At 39.4% G+C, this 20,464-nt stretch overlaps 1 protein-coding gene across 1 annotated transcript; it reads right to left on the reverse strand.

Moving 5' to 3' along the window:
* Window positions 1–16,346: 16,346 nt before the first annotated feature.
* Window positions 16,347–20,183, reverse strand: LOC131459019 (interferon regulatory factor 2-binding protein 1-like). The gene is made up of 2 exons (XM_058628450.1): window positions 18,138–20,183; window positions 16,347–17,221 (listed from the first exon to the last, which is right to left on the reverse strand). The coding sequence occupies exon 1, from the start codon at window positions 19,945–19,947 to the stop codon at window positions 18,163–18,165; it is 1,785 nt and encodes a 594-aa protein (XP_058484433.1). The 5' UTR covers window positions 19,948–20,183; the 3' UTR covers window positions 16,347–17,221; window positions 18,138–18,162.
* Between the last annotated feature and the right edge of the window lie 281 nt (window positions 20,184–20,464).

Below are 20,464 nucleotides of genomic sequence, written 5' to 3' on the forward strand. Positions count from 1 at the left end.
AGAAACCGGAAAATGTTCAACATTTGTAATAAAACAAAAAACAATTCATCGATTATTAAGGTATTTGACAATTAATTTAGTAATGGTTTAATTATGCAGTAATCGTTGCATCTCTACTTGTTTTATATTTTTTTAAATAATCATCACAGACACCATGAGATATACTTAGACAACAGCGCTTGTGAAAGTGAGCACTTGGCAGCACCTAGTGGACTGAAATGTTCATTTATTTAATTAAAATAATTTTTAATGACGTTTATTTGTAACATCAGTTAAAAAAAACTATACACTAAAAAAAAGAATACGCCATATTTCACTGTATTAGTTTTTCTACTAATAATTCTCTCAAACAGCGTCACATCCTGTGTGTAACCGTAGCAACCACAACAACATTAGCTGGAAAAGTCGCACTATTGTATCGACGCAGTTTCACGTCAGACACTGGAGACGCATCAGAGACTCGTCGCATTTAAACTTGTGTTTAGCACACTTTCTGGAGCAAACCATCACTCTTTCACCTGTGATTTCATCCCCTCACACAGACGTTAACAGCACTTGTCAACAGAGCCTCTGTTTAATGTGTTCACATTATTTTTTACATTGTTAACCAGTGAATACTGTGGACGAGTCAAAGTGGCAACATTCAATCAATAAATACACTATTAAATAATGATGTGTGCCATTCTATATGTTGTTTTTACATCAAATGAATTTGGTATTTGAATGAATGAATGAATGACACATTTAATAATGAGACATTTATGTATTTAATTCCAATGTGAATGAATGTGAGACACATGTGAGTCATTAGCATCGTTGAATGAGGTCATTATCATCAGAATTTAGGGCAATAAGAGAAGAAAAACCCAAGCCATGACTTTACAGTGAAGAGTAAGAAGAGGCTTTCACCAGTGCTGTCACTAAATACATCAGAATCCTTAAATGTTGAGATTTTAGAATTTTTTTTAGGATTTTTAAAGTCCTTTACAGTGTAACTCATCTACAGCATTGTTTGCAGCAGGTGCAGGAGGACCTGGCTGACCTGGAGGAGGACGAGGACGAGGACGAGGACGAGGAGCAGCACGGACAAATGTGTGGTAACTGATTCTTAAAAATGATCCACACATTTATTAGATGTTCTGTTGATGCTCTGTTCACACCTGCTGTTAACATCTGATCCGAGTCATCCGATCATAGTTGTTCAGATTACACCTGCTACTGCTATTGCTAATATCACGTCAAATGATGATTCTCAAATGTCTTTTTTTATCCACCAACCAAAAATTATTCAGTTTTAATTCCTTCTTTGTTACAAGGAACAATGAAACCGGAAAATGTTCAACATTTATAATAAAAAACAAACAATTAATCCATTATTAAAGTATTTGACAATTCATTTAGTTATCGTTTAATAATGCTGTAATCGTTGCATCCCTACTTTATATATATATTTTTTTAAAATCATCAGAGACATCATATGATTTATTGCGATACTTGCAAAATCATACATTGTGATACACTGACACAACAGTGCCAGTGAAAGTGACCACTTGGCACCATCTAGTGGACTGAAAGGTTCATTTATTTTGTTTATTTGTAATGCTAATCCACAAAAAAGTTTGACGTTTATTTATAACATCAGTTCAAAACATTGTTATGGAACAAACCATGACTCTTTCACCTGTCATTTCATCACCTCACACGGACGACGTTAACAGCACTTGTCAACAGAGAGTTTAATGTGTGCACATCATTTTTACATTGTTAACAGGTGAAAACTAGGGACCACTCAAAGTCACAAAATTCTATCAATAAATACACCATTCAATAATGACTACAATGTGCCATTCATTCATTGATTCAAATTGGAATGAAATACATACACGTCTTATTAAATGTGACATTCATTCATTCATTCATTCAAATACCAATTCATTTGATGTAAAAAACAACATATAGAATGACTTGACTGTTGAATGAATGATTTCATGGTCCTGTGTTGCAGTGCATCATCAGTTGATTTGATGCTGATGGGTGACTTTGACACGTTAAATCAATTCATGATGCACTGCAACACAGGACCATGACATCATTCATGTCAAAGTCAAGTCATTAGATATGTTTTGTGGTATTTGAATGAATGAATGTCACATTTAATAAGACGTGTATGTATTTCATTCCAATTTGAATCAATGAATAAATGTCACATTGTAGTCCTTATTGAACGGTGTAATTATTTATTGAGTGAATTTTGTAACTTTGAGCGCTCCCTAGTTTTCACCTGTTAACAATATAAAAATGATGTGCACACATTAATCCCACAGAAGTCTAATTGATGTACTGATCATTTTTAAGCATCAGTTGCTGGACACCGGTACCCCGACTGTGTGGTCAACAGTCCAGAGAGTGGACCCCTGTCATTTTGTTTTTGTGATTTTATGGGATTTCTTGGGAATTTTCTGGGGAAAAAATGTGAAATAAAATGTCATAACCCCCTGTTGTTACCAGTGTGGGGAGCCGGGGGAGCACAGCCCAGCCCCGGCCCCAGTTTGGCCCCGGCGCCGGGGCCAAGTGTTCGGAGCATGCTGGATTTGAACCAGCCACAGCCGGACTGGCACAACCTCCTCGCGGTTGCGAACCAACCCACCACGCCACAAACCCTTTGGAGGTTTGGGAAGGAGCTCCGGGCGTTTTTCACTCTTCACTTTGGCTGTGGAACCTTAAACGTTGAAGTATAAAGGAACTGAACTCTCCACGTCAGGACTGAAAGGCAGCTCTCTAACCAGTTGAGCTAACTGTCCACACTCTTCCTTATGTTTTCTCAGACTTATTTACACTCTGCGTTGAATAGCATGCCTAAAAATTCAATTCATCCAAGTTTCGAACCCCTGACCTGAGGAACTCCAGTCTTTCTCTTAACCTTGTGAGCTATTTGTCCTCACATGGTGTGTGCCAACCTTTGGAAGTCTTTCAATAATAGAACCCATGACTTCAAAAAAACATCAGACTGATGAAATATTTTAGAACGTTTGTCCCCAAAAATGGACAACGTTGTTGGTGTAGTGGTTAGTGCTCTTGCCTTTGAAACAAGACTTTCAGGGTTCAAGACCCATTTGGAACAAGTATCTTTCTGGAGTTTTTCATGTTTCTCCCGTTTCTCTGGCTTCCTCCTACAGTCCATCAATCATCTACCGCTTTGTCCTACACTGGAGGGTTGCGGGGAGTGCTGTGCCAAGCTCAGCTGTCATAGGGTGATAGGCGTGGTTTACCCTGCACTGTTCGCCAGTCCATTCAAAACATGCAGTACGGTGATGAGGTAAATTTCTGCTTAAACATTGACTTCATGTAAGATTCGAACCCCTGACCATAGGAACGCCAGTCCACATCTGAACCGTGTGAGCTATTTGTCTTTGCATGCTTTTTCAATCAATTTGGAAGTCTTTCAATAATACAACCCATGGCTTCAAAAAAATGTCAGACTGATGAAATATTGAAGAACGTTTGTCCCTGAAATTAGACAGCGTGGTTGGTGTAGTGGTTAGTGCTCTCGCCTTTGAAACAAGACGTTCAGGGTTCAACACCCATTTGGAACAAGTATCTTTCTGGAGTTTTTCATGTTCTCCTTGTGTGTGCGTGGCTTTTCTCCCGTTTCTCTGGCTTCCTCCTACAGTCCATCAATCATCTACCGCTTTGTCCTACACTGGAGGGTTGCGGGGAGTGCTGTGCCAAGCTCAGCTGTCATAGGGTGATAGGCGTGGTTTACCCTGCACTGTTCGCCAGTCCATTCAAAACATGCAGTACGGTGATGAGGTAAATTTCTGCTTAAACATTGACTTCATGTAAGATTCGAACCCCTGACCATAGGAACGCCAGTCCACATCTGAACCGTGTGAGCTATTTGTCTTTGCATGCTTTTTCAATCAATTTGGAAGTCTTTCAATAATACAACCCATGGCTTCAAAAAAACATCAGACTGATGAAATATTTTAGAACGTTTGTCCCCAAAAATGGACAACGTTGTTGGTGTAGTGGTTAGTGCTCTTGCCTTTGAAACAAGACTTTCAGGGTTCAAGACCCATTTGGAACAAGTATCTTTCTGGAGTTTTTCATGTTCTCCTTGTGTGTGCGTGGCTTTTCTCCCGTTTCTCTGGCTTCCTCCTACAGTCCATCAACCATCTACCGCTTTGTCCTACACTGGAGGGTTGCGGGGAGTGCTGTGCCAAGCTCAGCTGTCATAGGGTGATAGGCGTGGTTTACCCTGCACTGTTCGCCAGTCCATTCAAAACATGCAGTACGGTGATGAGGTAAATTTCTGCTTAAACATTGACTTCATGTAAGATTCGAACCCCTGACCATAGGAACGCCAGTCCACATCTGAACCGTGTGAGCTATTTGTCTTTGCATGCTTTTTCAATCAATTTGGAAGTCTTTCAATAATACAACCCATGGCTTCAAAAAAATGTCAGACTGATGAAATATTGAAGAACGTTTGTACCTGAAATTAGACAGCGTGGTTGGTGTAGTGGTTAGTGCTCTCGCCTTTGAAACAAGACTTTCAGGGTTCAAGACCCAGTTTGAACAAGTGTCCTAATGCGTGGAGTTTTTCATGTTCTCCCCATGTGTGCGTGGCTTTTCGCCGGGTTCTCTGGCTTCCTCCCAACAACATGCAATATGGCGATGAGGTTAATTGGTCACTCTAAATTGACCAATTGAGTTCTGTGAATCTGCTATTGAAACACTTGTAAATGTGTTGAAAGGTTGTTAGTCTCTAAAACTCCATGCACAAAGACTCTTGTTGCAAGCTGGGCTTGAACTAGGACCCTCTCACTTCAAAGGCAAGAGCACTAACCACTATCCCAACCACGTTGTCCATATTCGGGGACAAACGTTCTGAAATATTTCATCAGTCTGACATTTTTTTTGAAGTCATGGACTTTATTATTGAAAGACTTCCAAATTGTGCGAAAAACTTGCAAAGACAAATAGCTCACACAGTTCAGACTTGGGCTGGCGTTCCTATGGTCAGGGGTTCGAATCTTACGTGAAGTCATTGTTTAAGCGGAAATTTACCTCATCACTGTACTGCGTGTTTTGAATGGACTGGCGAACAGTCCAGGGTGAACCCCGCCTATGACCCTATGACAGCTGAGCTTGGCACAGCAGCCCCCACGACCCTCCAGTGGAGGACAAAGTGGTAGATGATTGATGGACTGTGGGAGGAGGCCAGAGAACCCGGAGAAAAGCTGCGCACACACAAGGAGAACATGAAAAACTCCAGAAAGATGCTTGTTCCATATGGGTCTCGAACCGAGGTCTTCTTGTTTCAAAGGCAAGAGCACTAACCACTACACCAACCACGCTGTCCATGATGAGGGACAGATGTTGTTAAATATTTCATAAGGCTGAGGTCTGTGAAGTCATGAGTTCTATTATTGAAAGACTTCCAAATTGGACAAAAAAAGCATACAAGGACCACTAGCTCACATGGTTCGGACAAGGACTGTCGTTCCTATGGTCAGGGGTTCGAATCTTACCTGAAGTGGAAATTTACCTCATCACTGTATTGCATGTTTTGAATGGACTGGCCAACAGTCCAGAGTGAACACAGCCTATCACCCTATGACAGTTGAGCTTGGCACAGCAGCCCCCACGACACAGTGGTAGATGATTGATTGATGGACTGTGGGAGGAAGCCAGACAATGTGTAGAAAAGCCACATTCTCACACGGGGAGAACATGAAAAACTCCACAAAGATCGTTGTTCCAACTGGGTCTCGAACCAAGGTCTTCTTGTTTCAAAGGCAAGAGGACTAACCACTGCACCAACTGTTTGGGCTATTAAGGAGGACATGTATCGTTAAATACCTCATTAGTCTGAGGTCTTTCTGAAGTCATGTTTGTGCTCATCTGTTATTGAAAGTCTTCCAACGTTGAAGAAGAAGTGTGTGAGTACAAATAGCTCACGTGGTTCAGGCAAAGACTGGAGTTCCTGAGGTCAGAGGTTCAAATCTTAGATGAAGCAACTTTTTAAGTCCAATATTCTACACAGAGAGTGAATAGCAGTGAGAAAACGAGAGGAAAAGCATGGACACTTAGCTCAGCTGGTTAGAGAGTAGCCTTTCAGTCCTGATGTTGACGGTTCAATTCCTTTATAGGTCAAGGTTTAAGGTTCCACAGCCAAAGTTAAAACTCAAAAACGCCCGGAGCTCCATCCCAAACCTCCAAAGGGTTCGTGGCGTGGTGGGTTGGTTCGCAACCGCGAGGAGGTTGTGCCAGTCCGGCTGTGGCTGGTTCAAATCCAGCACGCTGCGAACACTTGGCCCCGGCGCCGGGGCCAGACTGGGGCCGGGGCTGGGCTGTGCTCCCCCGGCCCCCAGCACAGATGACAGCAGGGGGTTATACCATTTTATTTCACATTTTTGGCCAAAAAAAGACAAAAAAAATTATAATAATGATAGGGGTTCACTCCCTTGACTGTTGACCACACAGTTGGGTCCAGGTGTCCAGTAACTGCTGCTTAAAAATGATGAGCACATGAATGAGACTTCTGTGTGATTAATGTGTTCACATCATTTTTACATTGTTAACAAGTGAAAACTGGACGAGTCAAAGTGGCAACATTAAATCAATAAATACACCATTAAATAATGACTCACATGTGTCTCACATTCATTCATTCACATTGGAATTAAATACATAAATGTCTCATTATTAAATGTGTCATTCATTCATTCATTCATTCAAATACCAAATTCATTTGATGTAAAAACAACATATAGAATGGCACACATCATTATTTAATAGTGTATTTATTGATTGAATGTTGCCACTTTGACTCGTCCACAGTATTCACTGGTTAACAATGTAAAAAATAATGTGAACACATTAAACAGAGGCTCTGTTGACAAGTGCTGTTAACGTCTGTGTGAGGGGATGAAATCACAGGTGAAAGAGTGATGGTTTGCTCCAGAAAGTGTGCTAAACACAAGTTTAAATGCGACGAGTCTCTGATGCGTCTCCAGTGTCTGACGTGAAACTGCGTCGATACAATAGTGCGACTTTTCCAGCTAATGTTGTTGTGGTTGCTACGGTTACACACAGGATGTGACGCTGTTTGAGAGAATTATTAGTAGAAAAACTAATACAGTGAAATATGGCGTATTCTTTTTTTTAGTGTATAGTTTTTTTTAACTGATGTTACAAATAAATGTCATTAAAAATTATTTTAATTAAATAAATGAACATTTCAGTCCACTAGGTGCTGCCAAGTGCTCACTTTCACAAGCGCTGTTGTCTTAGTATATCTCATGGTGTCTGTGATGATTATTTAAAAAAATATAAAACAAGTAGAGATGCAACGATTACTGCATAATTAAACCATTACTAAATTAATTGTCAAATACCTTAATAATCGATGAATTGTTTTTTGTTTTATTACAAATGTTGAACATTTTTCTGGTTTCTTTGTTCCTTTTAATAAAGAAAGTGAAATGAAAGGTGTGTGTGTTTACATGTGGAGCAGTGACGTCACATTAGCATTAGCATTAGCAGGTGTAATCTGAACACCTGTGATCGGATCCCTCAGGTCAGATGTTAACAGCAGGTGTGAACAGAGCGTCAACAGAACATCTAAGAAATGTGCGGATCATTTTTAAGCAGCAGTTACCACACACCTGTCCCCGCTGCTCCTCGTCCTCCTCCTGGTCCTGGTCCTGATCCTGGCTCCGGCTCCTGGTCCTGGTCCTGTTCCAAACAAAGTTGTAGATCAGTTACAAAGACTTTAAAAATCCTGAAAACATTTGTAAAATCTTAATATTTAACAGAGGATTCTGACGTATTTAGTGACGGCTGTGAATGGAATCACTTGAAAACACATGAACTGTGCCTTTAACGGCAGCTGTTTGCAGGTCTTCAGTCAGAGGACATGATGAGACAAAGCAGTGTCCACTTTAAAGTGTTCAAATGTGCTCACTGCAGTAAATGAGTGAAGAAATGTGAGGAAAACACAGAAAAACCTTTTTATTGTCAACTATATATTGATCCATATCAACAAGGACACTTTTATTTTGAAATTCTGCTAAACCACTGCTCGTCAACAGTTTTTTTTACTTAATCTGCCCCCTACTGGCCAGACTAGATACTCATTCTAAACAGTTTTAATGGTATAGTGAATTTTTTTTGTTGATGTACTATATTTGGACATTTTTGACAGTTTACTAATAATGAAGATATTTCTTTAGGACATACTAGGACACTTTTAGACAGTTCATAGTTTAACCTTTACACCACTATAAATACATGAGTAACTTTTTGGATCTTTTTGTATTTTTTTTTAACGTACTTTTACTTTTTCTTGAGTATATATTTGAAGAAAGAACGTTACTTTTACGCCGTTCCATTTGGCAAAGTGACGGTCGTTACGTAATTTTTTAAAAATCTTTTTTTATTACATGCGCGATCTATTTCTCTTCCTATTTTAAAGGCTGTATTTATTGTTTTATTTAGAATATTATTATTTAACATTTGAACATTGTTGTTTTATATTATGTTGTGTCTATTTTGTACTATTTGTGTTGCGCTGAATATTTCAAAAATAAATCCGGAGAAACTCAGTACTTGAGTCGTCTTTTTACTCTTAGAGTATTTTTATTTTATTTTTACTTCTACTTGAGTAATTATTATCTTACAGTAACAGTACTTTTACTTGAGTCATTTATTTGGCTTCTCTACCCACCTCTGCATATTATACAAGGACATTTTGGACAGTTGTTGACAGTATGACGTCATACTACATAATGACATATCTGACACTGAGTCACTTTTTTTGAAAACATGTACGTGTGTTTACTGCGGAGCAGTGACGTCACAGTAGCAGCAGCTAACCTGCTACTGGCCAGACTAGATACTTATTCTGAACAGTTTTAATGGTCTATTGACAGTTTGTGTTGAGGACATTCTTTGACATATGTGGACAATTTAAACGTTTTTGAGGACATACTACACTCGGAAACGACATATTTGGACAGCTCTGACGACATACTGTCACATTGACAACACACGTGTGTTTGCTGCGGAGCAGTGACGTCACGTTAGCATTAGCAGCTGTAACCTGAACACCTGTGGTCGGATGTGAACAGAGCGTCAACAGAGAATCTAAGAAATGTGTGGATCATTTTAAACAGCAGTTACCACGTTTGTTCACATGATTGTCCACATGTTAGTTCCCGCTGCTTCTCGTCCTCTCGCTGTTTCTGTCTCTGCGCAGAAGAAGCTCCGCCTCCGACAAAGGAAGTGGAACATTCCAAATAGATCGACACAGAGGGGGGGAGTGGAATGTACCAAGTCACGGAAACTACATAAAGGCTTTTAAATCAGTGTGTGTTTGTGCAGGAGCAGCTCCACCCAGTGCCGGCCCTGAGTAATTTGGTGCCCTAGGCAAGATTTTAGTTGGCGCCCCCTTGCATCGCAGCAGTCAATTTCACAATCAACTTTCATACAATCACACAGAAACTGCATGTGTGTATTCAAGATTTTATTTCTTTGAGTAAAAAATATCACACCAAATAAAAACTAAAGAAAGAAACAAGTGATAAAATTAAAAAGTGTCACTGGGCTGTGCAGAGGTAGATGGGACAGCAGCACCTGATGCTGTGTCACTGGGGGTGGTACTGAAATATTTTAAAAGTGCATCTGAAGAGAGAAGAGAAGTATATGTGACGACTGCATGTTACATTTTAATAAAAAAACAGATGCTTGGTGTGCTATACATGAGACTAATATAGACTAATAATGAAAATGTGATGAGATTCATTCAACTTTATTGTCATTGCAATGCAATTCAGTCTAACCAGAGTGCAAAAACCAGTAAAGTGCAGTGAAATGAATATATATATGTATATATAGCCTATGAATGATATGGGAAAGCTAAGGTATGAAATATTAACAGTAATACACTTTAACTGCACTTTAACACTGATGTAAACTTTAACAAACATAAACTGTGACACATAAAACCAAAGGCTTACAACCACCCTATTACAAAGGGGATGGACAACTTAAAGCATTTTAACTGACATACAAGCAGGAAAGACACCTGTAAAATAACACCTGAACAGGCCTAATGTTAAGTTTCCAAACGTCCCTGATGAATTTAAGGTGGAGTAACATTAACACACGTCGACTCAGCTATTTATTGATTATTAAACAATGTTGCTATCGTCTGAAGTAAGCTAGCAAGCTAACATTCTGCTCCAACATCCAACAACGGTAACTACGATGCATTATTTAATAATCTTTGCTATGACTTTATGTCGCTGTGGGCTTATATAATATTTCGAAATAATAGTAATAATGGCACTGGTAAAAAAAAAAAAAAAAAAAGTATTTATAATTAAAAAAAATATATATATTTTTATTTTTTCCTCCGTTTTCGGCGCACCCTGCGGATGACGGCGCCCCTAGCATTTGCCTATACTGCCTATGCCCAGGGCCGGCTCTGCTTGGTGTTCCTGAGTTTTTAAAATTCTCAGAGTCTTTCAAACATTAGAATCATTTTAATCAGCTGATCTACTTCATCAGACAATGAAGTTGTGTTGTTCAAGTCAAAAAAGTCATAGTATAGTATGTCGTCCAAAATCGGTCAAAAAAGTCATAGTATAGCATGTCGTCCAAAATCAGTCAAAAAAGTCATATTATAGTATTTCGTCCAAAATTGGTCAAAAAAAGTCATAGTATAGTATGTCGTCCAAAATCAGTCAAAAAAGTAATATTATAGTATTTCGTCCAAAATTGGTCAAAAAAGTCATAGTATAGTATGTCGTCCAAAATTGGTCAAAAAAAGTCATAGTATAGTATGTCGTCCAAAATCAGTCAAAAAAGTCATATTATAGTATTTCGTCCAAAATGGGTCAAAAAACTCATACTATAGAATGTCGTCCAAAATCAGTCAAAAAAGTCATACTATAGTATGTTGTCCAAAATCAGTCAAAAAAGTAATAGTATATAGTATGTCGTCCAAAATCAGTCAAAAAAGTCATACTATAGTATGTCGTCCAAAATCAGTCAAAAAAGTCATACTATAGTATGTCGTCCAAAATCAGTCAAAAAAGTCATAGGATAGTATGTCGTCAAAAATCAGTCAAAAAAGTCATACTATAGTTTGTCGTCCAAAATCAGTCAAAAAAGTCATACTATAGTATGTTGTCCAAAATCGGTCAAAAAAAAAGTCATAGTATAGTATGTCGTCCAAAATCAGTCAGAAAAGTCATACTATAGTGTGTCTTCCAAAATCACTCAAAAAAGTCATAGTATATTATGTTGTCCAAAATCGGTCAAAAAAGTCATACTATAGTATGTCGTCCAAAATCCGTCAAAAAAGTCATACTATAGTTTGTCGTCCAAATTCAGTCAAAAAAGTCATACTATAGTATGTTGTCCAAAATCGGTCAAAAAAGTCATAGTATATTATGTTGTCCAAAATCGGTCAAAAAAGTCATACTATAGTATGTCGTCCAAAATCCGTCAAAAAAGTCATACTATAGTATGTCTTCCAAAATCACTCAAAAAAGTCATAGTATAGTATGTTGTCCAAAATCGGTCAAAAAAGTCATACTATATAGTATGTCGTCCAAAATCCGTCCAAAAAGTCATACTGTAATATGTCGTCCAAAATCGGTCAAAAAAGTCATACTATAGTATGTCGTCAAATATCAGTAAAAATAATGTTACGTTCTTAATTTGTTTGTTAGACAAACAAGACAGCAACACGACAAACCAAAGTTTTGAATGAGACAAAGACAGTTTAAAGAAATTATATTTAATAATGAATACTTAATTCAAAATAATTGTCAAAATGTTACATGGGTGGCAACGCTCCACCGCTAAGCTAGTGTATATAGACAGTGTTAACTACGTGCTGCCATGTACAGGGTACCCCAAGCTGAACTAACTCCTTCCCCACCACACACAATTTACCACGACTGTTGTTGTCTGCCAGCAATTGCATCGAGTGTAGACAAATTGAGAGAGTGAGAGCTCCTCAACAGGCTCCCCTTTATTGAGCCTCCCGTCAGATGATTGGCCATGGCAGAAGTCAAGGCGGTGGCCTCATGTCCTCCCAGGTGCAGCTCATGATCATCAGCACCTGGTGGAAGGATAGGGGAGGGAGAGAGGAGAGAAGAGGACAAGAAAAACTAATACAATGCCCCTGCTGGGCATGTAACAATAATCATAGTATAGTATGTCGTCCAAAATTGGTCCAAAAAGTCATAGTATATAGTATGTCGTACAAAATCAGTCAAAAATGTCATACTATAGTATGTCGTCAAATATCAGTAAAAATAATCATTATAGTATGTCGTCCAAAATTGGTCCAAAAAGTCATACTATAGTATGTCGTCAAATATCAGTAAAAATAATCATAGTATAGTATGTCGTCCAAAATTGGTCCAAAAAGTCATAGTATAGTATGTCGTCCAAAAACGGTCCCAAAAGTCACAGTATATAGTATGTCGTCCAAAATCAGTCAAAAAAGTCATACTATAGTTTGTCGTCCAAAATCAGTCAAAAAAGTCATAGTATAGTATGTCGTCCAAAATTGGTCAAAAAAAGTCATAGTATAGTATAGTATGTCGTCCAAAATCAGTCAAAAAAGTCATATTATAGTATTTCGTCCAAAATCGGTCAAAAAAGTCATACTACATAGTATGTCGTCCAAAATCAGTCAAAAAAGTCATACTATAGTATGTCGTCAAATATCAGTAAAAATAATCATAGTATAGTATGTCTTCCAAAATTGGTCCAAAAAGTCATAGTATAGTATGTCGTACAAAAACGGTCCCGAAAGCCATAGTATAGTATGTCGTCCAAAATCGGTCCAAAAAGTCATAGTATATGGTATGTCGCCCAAAATCAGTCAAAAAAGTCATACTATAGTTTGTCGTCCAAAATCTGTCAAAAAAGTCATACTATAGTTTGTCGTCCAAAATCAGTCAAAAAAGTCATACTACTGTATGTTGTCCAAAATCGGTCAAAAAAGTCATACTACATAGTATGTCGTCCAAAATCCGTCCAAAAAGTCATACTGTAATATGTCGTCCAAAATTGGTCCAAAAAGTCATAGTATAGTATGTCGTCCAAAATTGGTCCAAAAAGTCATAGTATAAAGTATGTCGTACAAAATCAGTCAAAAATGTCATACTATAGTATGTCGTCAAATATCAGTAAAAATAATCATAGTATAGTATGTCGTCCAAAATTGGTCCAAAAAGTCATAGTATAGTATGTCGTACAAAAACGGTCCCAAAAGCCATAGTATAGTATGTCGTCCAAAATCGGTCCAAAAAGTCATAGTATATAGTATGTCGTCCAAAATCAGTCAAAAAAGTCATACTATAGTTTGTCGTCCAAAATCTGTCAAAAAAGTCATACTACTGTATGTCGTCCAGAACCGTCAAAAAAGTCATACTATAGTATGTTGTCCAAAATCGGTCAAAAAAGTCATACTACATAGTATGTCGTCCAAAATCCGTCCAAAAAGTCAGACTGTAATATGTCGTCCAAAATCAGTCAAAAAAGTCATAGTATAGTATGTCGTCAAATATCAGTAAAAATAATCACAGTATAGTATGTCGTCCAAAATTGGTCCAAAAAGTCATAGTATAGTATGTCGTCCAAAATTGGTCCAAAAAGTCATAGTATATAGTATGTCGTACAAAATCTGTCAAAAATGTCATACTATAGTATGTCGTCAAATATCAGTAAAAATAATCATAGTATAGTATGTCGTCCAAAATTGGTCCAAAAAGTCATAGTATAGTATGTCGTCCAAAAACGGTCCCAAAAGTCACAGTATATAGTATGTCGTCCAAAATCAGTCAAAAAAGTCATACTATAGTTTGTCGTCCAAAATCTGTCAAAAAAGTCATCGTATAGTATGTCGTCCAGAATCGGTCAAAAAAGTCATACTATAGTATGTCGTCCAAAATCCGTCCAAAAAGTCAGACTGTAATATGTTGTCCAAAATCAGTCAAAAAAGTCATACTATAGTATGTCGTCAAATATCAGTAAAAATAATCACAGTATAGTATGTCGTCCAAAATTGGTCCAAAAAGTCATAGTATAGTATGTCGTCCAAAATTGGTCCAAAAAGTCATAGTATATAGTATGTCGTACAAAATCTGTCAAAAATGTCATACTATAGTATGTCGTCAAATATTAGTAAAAATAATCATAGTATAGTATGTCGTCCAAAATTGGTCCAAAAAGTCATAGTATAGTATGTCGTCCAAAAACGGTCCCAAAAGTCACAGTATATAGTATGTCGTCCAAAATCAGTCAAAAAAGTCATAGTATAGTATGTGGTCCAAAATCAGTAAAAAAGTCATAGTATAGTATGTCGTCCAAAATCAGTCAAAAAAGTCATACTATAGTATGTCGTCCAAAATCGGTCCAAAAAGTCATACTATACTAAGTCGTCCAAAATTGGTCCAAAAAGTCATAGTATAGATTGTCGTCCAAAATCGGTTCAAAAAGGCATACTATAGTATGTCGTCCAAAATCGGTCAAAAAATTCCTTCTATAGTAAGTCGTCAAAAATCTGTCAAAATAATCATAGTATAGTATGTGGTCCAAAAAGTCATACTATAGTATGTCGTCGAATTTCAGTCCAAAAAAATTCAAACCCTGCCTCAGAGATGCAACAAAAATGGGACAGAGATGACAATAAACGATATAACAAAATGATTTATTTATAATCGAACTAAAGATCAAACAACCCACTCAAATAAGGTTAATACGAAAATGAAGGTGAGTTTCAGTGTGTGGGCCACTGTAGGTGTGGTGAATGTTGTAAGGTGTGTCAAACCAACAAACAAGAAGTCTGGCTCTCTGTGGAGAGGTGGAAGCAGGATAATGCAAGCAAGAGAGAAACTTCTGGGCAGCATGCAATTTATACTTGGGACACACATGGCAGGTGTGCCCCATCAGTGTCAATGACGCTCCCAGCCCCGCCTTCTTAAACAGACAAGAATCTGAAAAGAGAAGTACACAACCAGCCCTACTGTTTTAGGGGAGAGAGGGACGTCTCAAAAGTCATATTTTAGTACGTCATCCAAAATCAGTCAAAAAAGTCAGATTATAGTATGTCGTCCAAAATCTGTTGTCCACTCTCATAATATTACAAATTTATTTTCGAAAGATTAAAAAAAAGTGAAAGGCCCTAATACTTCGTCATACATTTGGGGACATTTAGTACACGTGTATGTTTGTTTGTTTTTGGTAACAAATCTAATTATTTTAAAGCTAATTGTCACAAGTTCATGTTTTTTTTGAGCTGCAACTCCTATCTGCTTCTCCAACTTGTTGTGAAAACTACACTCTGAACAGAAGCATGCGTGACCTTCATCTGTACTCAGTAGCATGAGGTAAACCTGCAGAATGGGTCGTTTAAACTAATGCTTCAAATGAAAAGTGGGTGGGTTGTGGGTGAGTGAAATGATGCGTAATTAGTGAGGAAAGCACAGGTGCACAAAGTCAAATGAAACTGAATGGGTGCCAGCACGTTGTGGTTTGATAATTAATATTTGCACAGTTTCGAGTGACAGCAGAGCTGATCCACATGACTTTCCTTATGTATGGTTATAAGAACATGAATAGGATTACACACATATATATATATATATATATATATATATATTATACATAACAAATGTATGTGAGTGTATGTATGTGTACACACTTCATTGATGAGCCTGGTAGTTATTGCATGACATAGTGTGTGAATGACACTGTTGCTGGATGTGTTGTTGAACAGATCTGTTCTGCCCTCAGGTGCAGCCGCAGAACGGCTTCTCTGGCTACTGGACGTCTGTGAAACGAGGGACACTGAAGGGAGCTCGGGGAGCTCTGGGAGACACAGGCTGTCCCATCTGAGTGTTTAAAGAAATGTCTGACGGACGATAAATTATAATATATAATCCTGGTGTTTTGACACTCAAACGAGTGGCGTGAGACTGATTATAAATGTAACCACATTTAAAGAAACTAATGATTTATAGCAGTTTTTATGTTTACATAGAAGCAAATTATTGTCTATATACAGCTAATTTGGGTGTGTTAATAGTGTTTATTATTATATTATTCCAGTGGCCAATAATTTTCAAATCAATTGTGCACTCTGGCACTTGTTTGTACATCTAAGTGCTTTTATGGACTAATTGTATTCATATTGTCAACATGTGGTGTGTGTTTTTTATTCAAATAAAGTTTTACTTAAGAATGAATTCAAATTCAATGACGTGCTGCACTTTCGCCATGTTCACGAGTAGCGAAACAAAGAGAGAACTAAGAACTGTTTTGTAGTTTATTGTAGAATTGACCTGTGAAGATCACGAATATGTGGGGTTAACCATTGAAGATTGTGGTGCTAATTATTATACCATACATACAATTCAATAAAAGTAAATAGACAAGACAAGCTTACGTCTGAGATAGATGAACAAATTAGTGACTGATGCCAAGGTTATCAGTGAATACAGCATACACAGCTACAATACAATAAAATTACATTGCGCATGAAGCCATCTTTGGTCTTCTCATCACTATAAACAAATACATATAAATTTGTATTGTATCAAAAATAGAAATTACATAGCCATATTGAAAGTAAATTCACATTTTTGACAAACAATATAGAGAGAATACCTAAGAGACATAGTATGGGATTACATTTTTTTTAATCCTTGGCTTTAAGGACCCAATGGTTTTTGCCACATTTTGGACATTCATTTGTTTTTCCGTTGAATTGCATGATTCTGTGAAACCATATATCAGTTATATCTGTCATCCACCTGTATAGGACAGTATGCAACATATATAACAACACAAATGAAAGAACAAGAGAGATTGTCATTCTTAAAAACAAGCGTGTGCTTTCAATCCCCGGGCATTGAAAACGAGGCCTGATGAGCGGCTTCCGCTGCGGTGCTGGACAGACGAGAGGAGAAATGTGGTCAGGACTCGACGTACGGTTGTGATGTAGCAGCTCATCCTTCACAGGTGAGCGGAGACATGTCCCTCCTCTCACGAGTGAGTGTGTGTGTGTGAGTGTTTGTCCTTCTGAAGCTCAGAGTGTTTCTGTTTTCAGAGGCACAAATGATGAACTGCAGCCAAAGAGGACCTCTGCTTGAGATATCAGGGAAGTGCTTTCAAAGTGTTTGATCCACTGTGGAAGGAGAAGAAGAAGAAGAAAAGGATTTAAGAACATTTTAAAAACAACAGAGTAGTAACATTTATTTAACATTAAAGTTCATGTTGCCTAAGAACGTATGGAAGCTGTCATGCCTGACTGTTAACACTGTTATAGTAAGAGTAATAAGAGAGTAGAAAATGTCTCCACATAGTAACTGTAAATATCCTTTTTTAATTTCCTCTGCTTCAATAGGCAAATTATTATTTTTTTTTTAAATGTACATGCTGACATGTATTAAAGTTTTGTTAAGTCTAACACTAATATTTCACAATATTTCATGGCAAAAGTGAGATAATTATAAAAATGCTTGCTGAAATATAAAAAAATAGGCTTGTCATTTTTGTCAAAAAAAACTTTGTTCAAATATTAGTTTACACTCTTTAATCTTTTTTTTATCCACTGAGCTCATTTTAGCAGGAGCCTGTGTATCTGCAATTCAGTGCCAAAAGTATGATAACGACAGTTGTTTATAAACAATTACCCAAATCCTACATCGTTTAGTGACTGTATACATGGCTACTCTGACAAAAGCTTTAAGACTTTCCTTGTTGTGTATGTTATTGATGAATTACCTGAGACATGTATTGCAGATGGGTAACATAGTACAACATTGATGAGTATTAAAATGAAAATATCCTCTGAAATATTGGACCCGTTACACAAATTAACCAAAAACAGCAACATAGCAGCTCCTTTTAAGAGGACACTATTGTTCGTTAAATATCCAGATTAAGGATTTGACATGTTCATTTTAATTTTTTTAATGATTAAATGGTGATATTGTGCCCAGCCCACTCAGGACAGCTACATTCCCTGTATTCATTTGACAAAGGAAGATATTTGTAGGTTAATAAAAACAAAAACAAAGCAGATTTTCTCTCCTTCTTACCATTCACCACATCAGGATGGCGACGTCAAGGGTCACTCTCCTTCTTTACTGTCACGTCTCCGTCTCCAGCCAGGATGGTTGAGATTTCTCCCTGCATGAAGGCCCAAGGCACGGTGGATCCAGCCAGGGGGCAACGCTCTCCACTAGGACAGTACACCTCCCCTCCTTGACCTTGGCTGCGGATGAATCCCCTCGTACAGGGGAAGCAGAACTTGTGGTGCATGACAGAGGGACACTGGACAAAATGAGTGTCCTCCAAGCGCTCTCTGCAGAGGCTGCAGCAGAGCAGGGTGCCCTGAGCGCTGCTTGAAGACTCCCCAGCAGTGGTGTTGCTGCCAGGCCCAACTGCATTTAAACCCTGCACCATAGATGCCTGGGAGACTGAGGTGGCAGCGGTGGAGGGGCTGCTGCTGGTGGGACGCCCAGCTGAGGAGGAGTGGGCTGTGGACATGCTGGGGCTATCTCTGGCCATCTGACTAGTGCTCAGACTGTCTGCAACTCCCATGAGTGCTGAGATTGGTGAGGGCTGGCTGTGTAATCGAGGTGGGCCTTCTTGAGGGACAACCATGGCAGAAAGCGGTTCCATGCCTGAGTAAACACCTCGGGGCCAGGGCTCTCTTGCTGGTTGATCAGGTCTCCCTTCACTATCTCCATTCTCCGAGCCTGGAGAAGCCTTGCGGCGACGAGTTGTGCTCTTCATTTGTACAGGGCGTCCAGCAGCTGCCATGGGTAACATTGCATCAGGCTGTGGCAGCACCTCTGGAATTGGGGGCTCTTTAAACATACGCACACCCTCATTCAACAGCTCAGACAGCCCACGCCAGTCTCCTGTGCCATGGCGCTTCTCATATTCCACATATCGGAGACCAGAGTTCACTGCTTTACCTGCATCTTTGGCCGAGTCACGAAACATTTGCCTGACCAGGTCTGGGACTCCTGAGAAGATCATCCCAGACCCGGCAGGATACTCCACAAACACCTTGAGCTCAAACTCTGGGGTGGCACTGGCATCAAAGGCCAGAACACGACCCATCAGATTGTGGTCTTTCCTGAAACGCACATTAAATGGGACACAGCTGCTGAGAGAGACAAGTACATCCCGCACAGCTTTAGGGCGGTTTGGCCAGCCTTCGACCCTACTGCGAGAAATCTCATTTAGTTCACTCATCACTTCATTGTTCCTCCACATTGCAGGATCTATACCCACCAGAGCAGACGTACTAGCTCCCACACCCAGTGGCACAGCCTGTCTTCTTCCACCATCACCCATTATTGGGCCAGCTGAGACAGCAATAGATGTGGCCCCAGCCCTGGAGCTGGATAATGGGGCCAAAAGCCCATGGGGGGCTGCAACTAACCCCTGAGCTATCAGTGCATGGGGTATAGCGCCATGAAGACTGGGGACTGCACCTACTATAGCTCGACGTGTATTAGGGCTCTGCCGACTGCCCTCAGACAGAGCCGCATCCTCAGCTCTGTGCAGGCCGTTCGGGAGGCGAGAGGACACCCCGTACTCCCCCCTCCCCCTGTCTACTCGCTCTCCATGCTGCCGCCCTGCTGCTTCAATGGGCCCGGCAGAGCTGGGTTTGCTCTGCTGTGGACCGGGGGACCTGCCGTCTAAGACTCCATGCGTGCTTTTCAGTTGCCTGGCAGTTTCAATGAGGAGCTCTATTCTGTCTGCGCCGTCGTAGTTGACGCACCCGCGGCACACAGCTTCGCTGAACTCCCACAGCATGGCCCACGGCATCTTGGGCAGATCGCAGAGGTAGCACCATTGCCGTCTGGAGGAAGACTGCGAGGCGGAGGACATGTTGTTTACAGGCCCCTCGACCAAACTTTCTTCGAAGGCCTACACGTAACGCTCTACGTTTATCAGCGCGTGTTCAGTTCTCGCACTCGAGCCGCCACATACCGCGGATTTTACGTCGGAAAATTAAACAAAAACTTAACTAGCGATACGCAAGCGCGGGTGACGGCATTTGAAAGTTAGCAACGTCTCCTTTCTCGGTTTGTTCGTGTCGGTCTGTGTGGAAGGAAGTAATATGTTATGAGACACCGGAAACACCTACGCGACTGGGGCGCATGGGAGTTGTAGTTTTACATTTGATCACAATGTTCTTTCTTTTTTAAACCTCCTTACGTATGTGTTTGTATATGTGTAACAATTTACACTGACCTCTACTGCGGATGGGACAAGGGTCCAGAAGGGGCTGCTTTTAATACGGGCCCAGGGGTTACTTTCCACTTTAAAATCGCTGCCTTACTGGAATTGTGTGCTCCACTGAATTTCAGTGCGCACTGGGTCTTTTCACGTCAGACTTTAACAG

The sequence above is a fragment of the Solea solea genome, chromosome 4 (assembly GCF_958295425.1).
Source record: "Solea solea chromosome 4, fSolSol10.1, whole genome shotgun sequence".
Lineage (NCBI taxonomy): Eukaryota > Metazoa > Chordata > Actinopteri > Pleuronectiformes > Soleidae > Solea > Solea solea.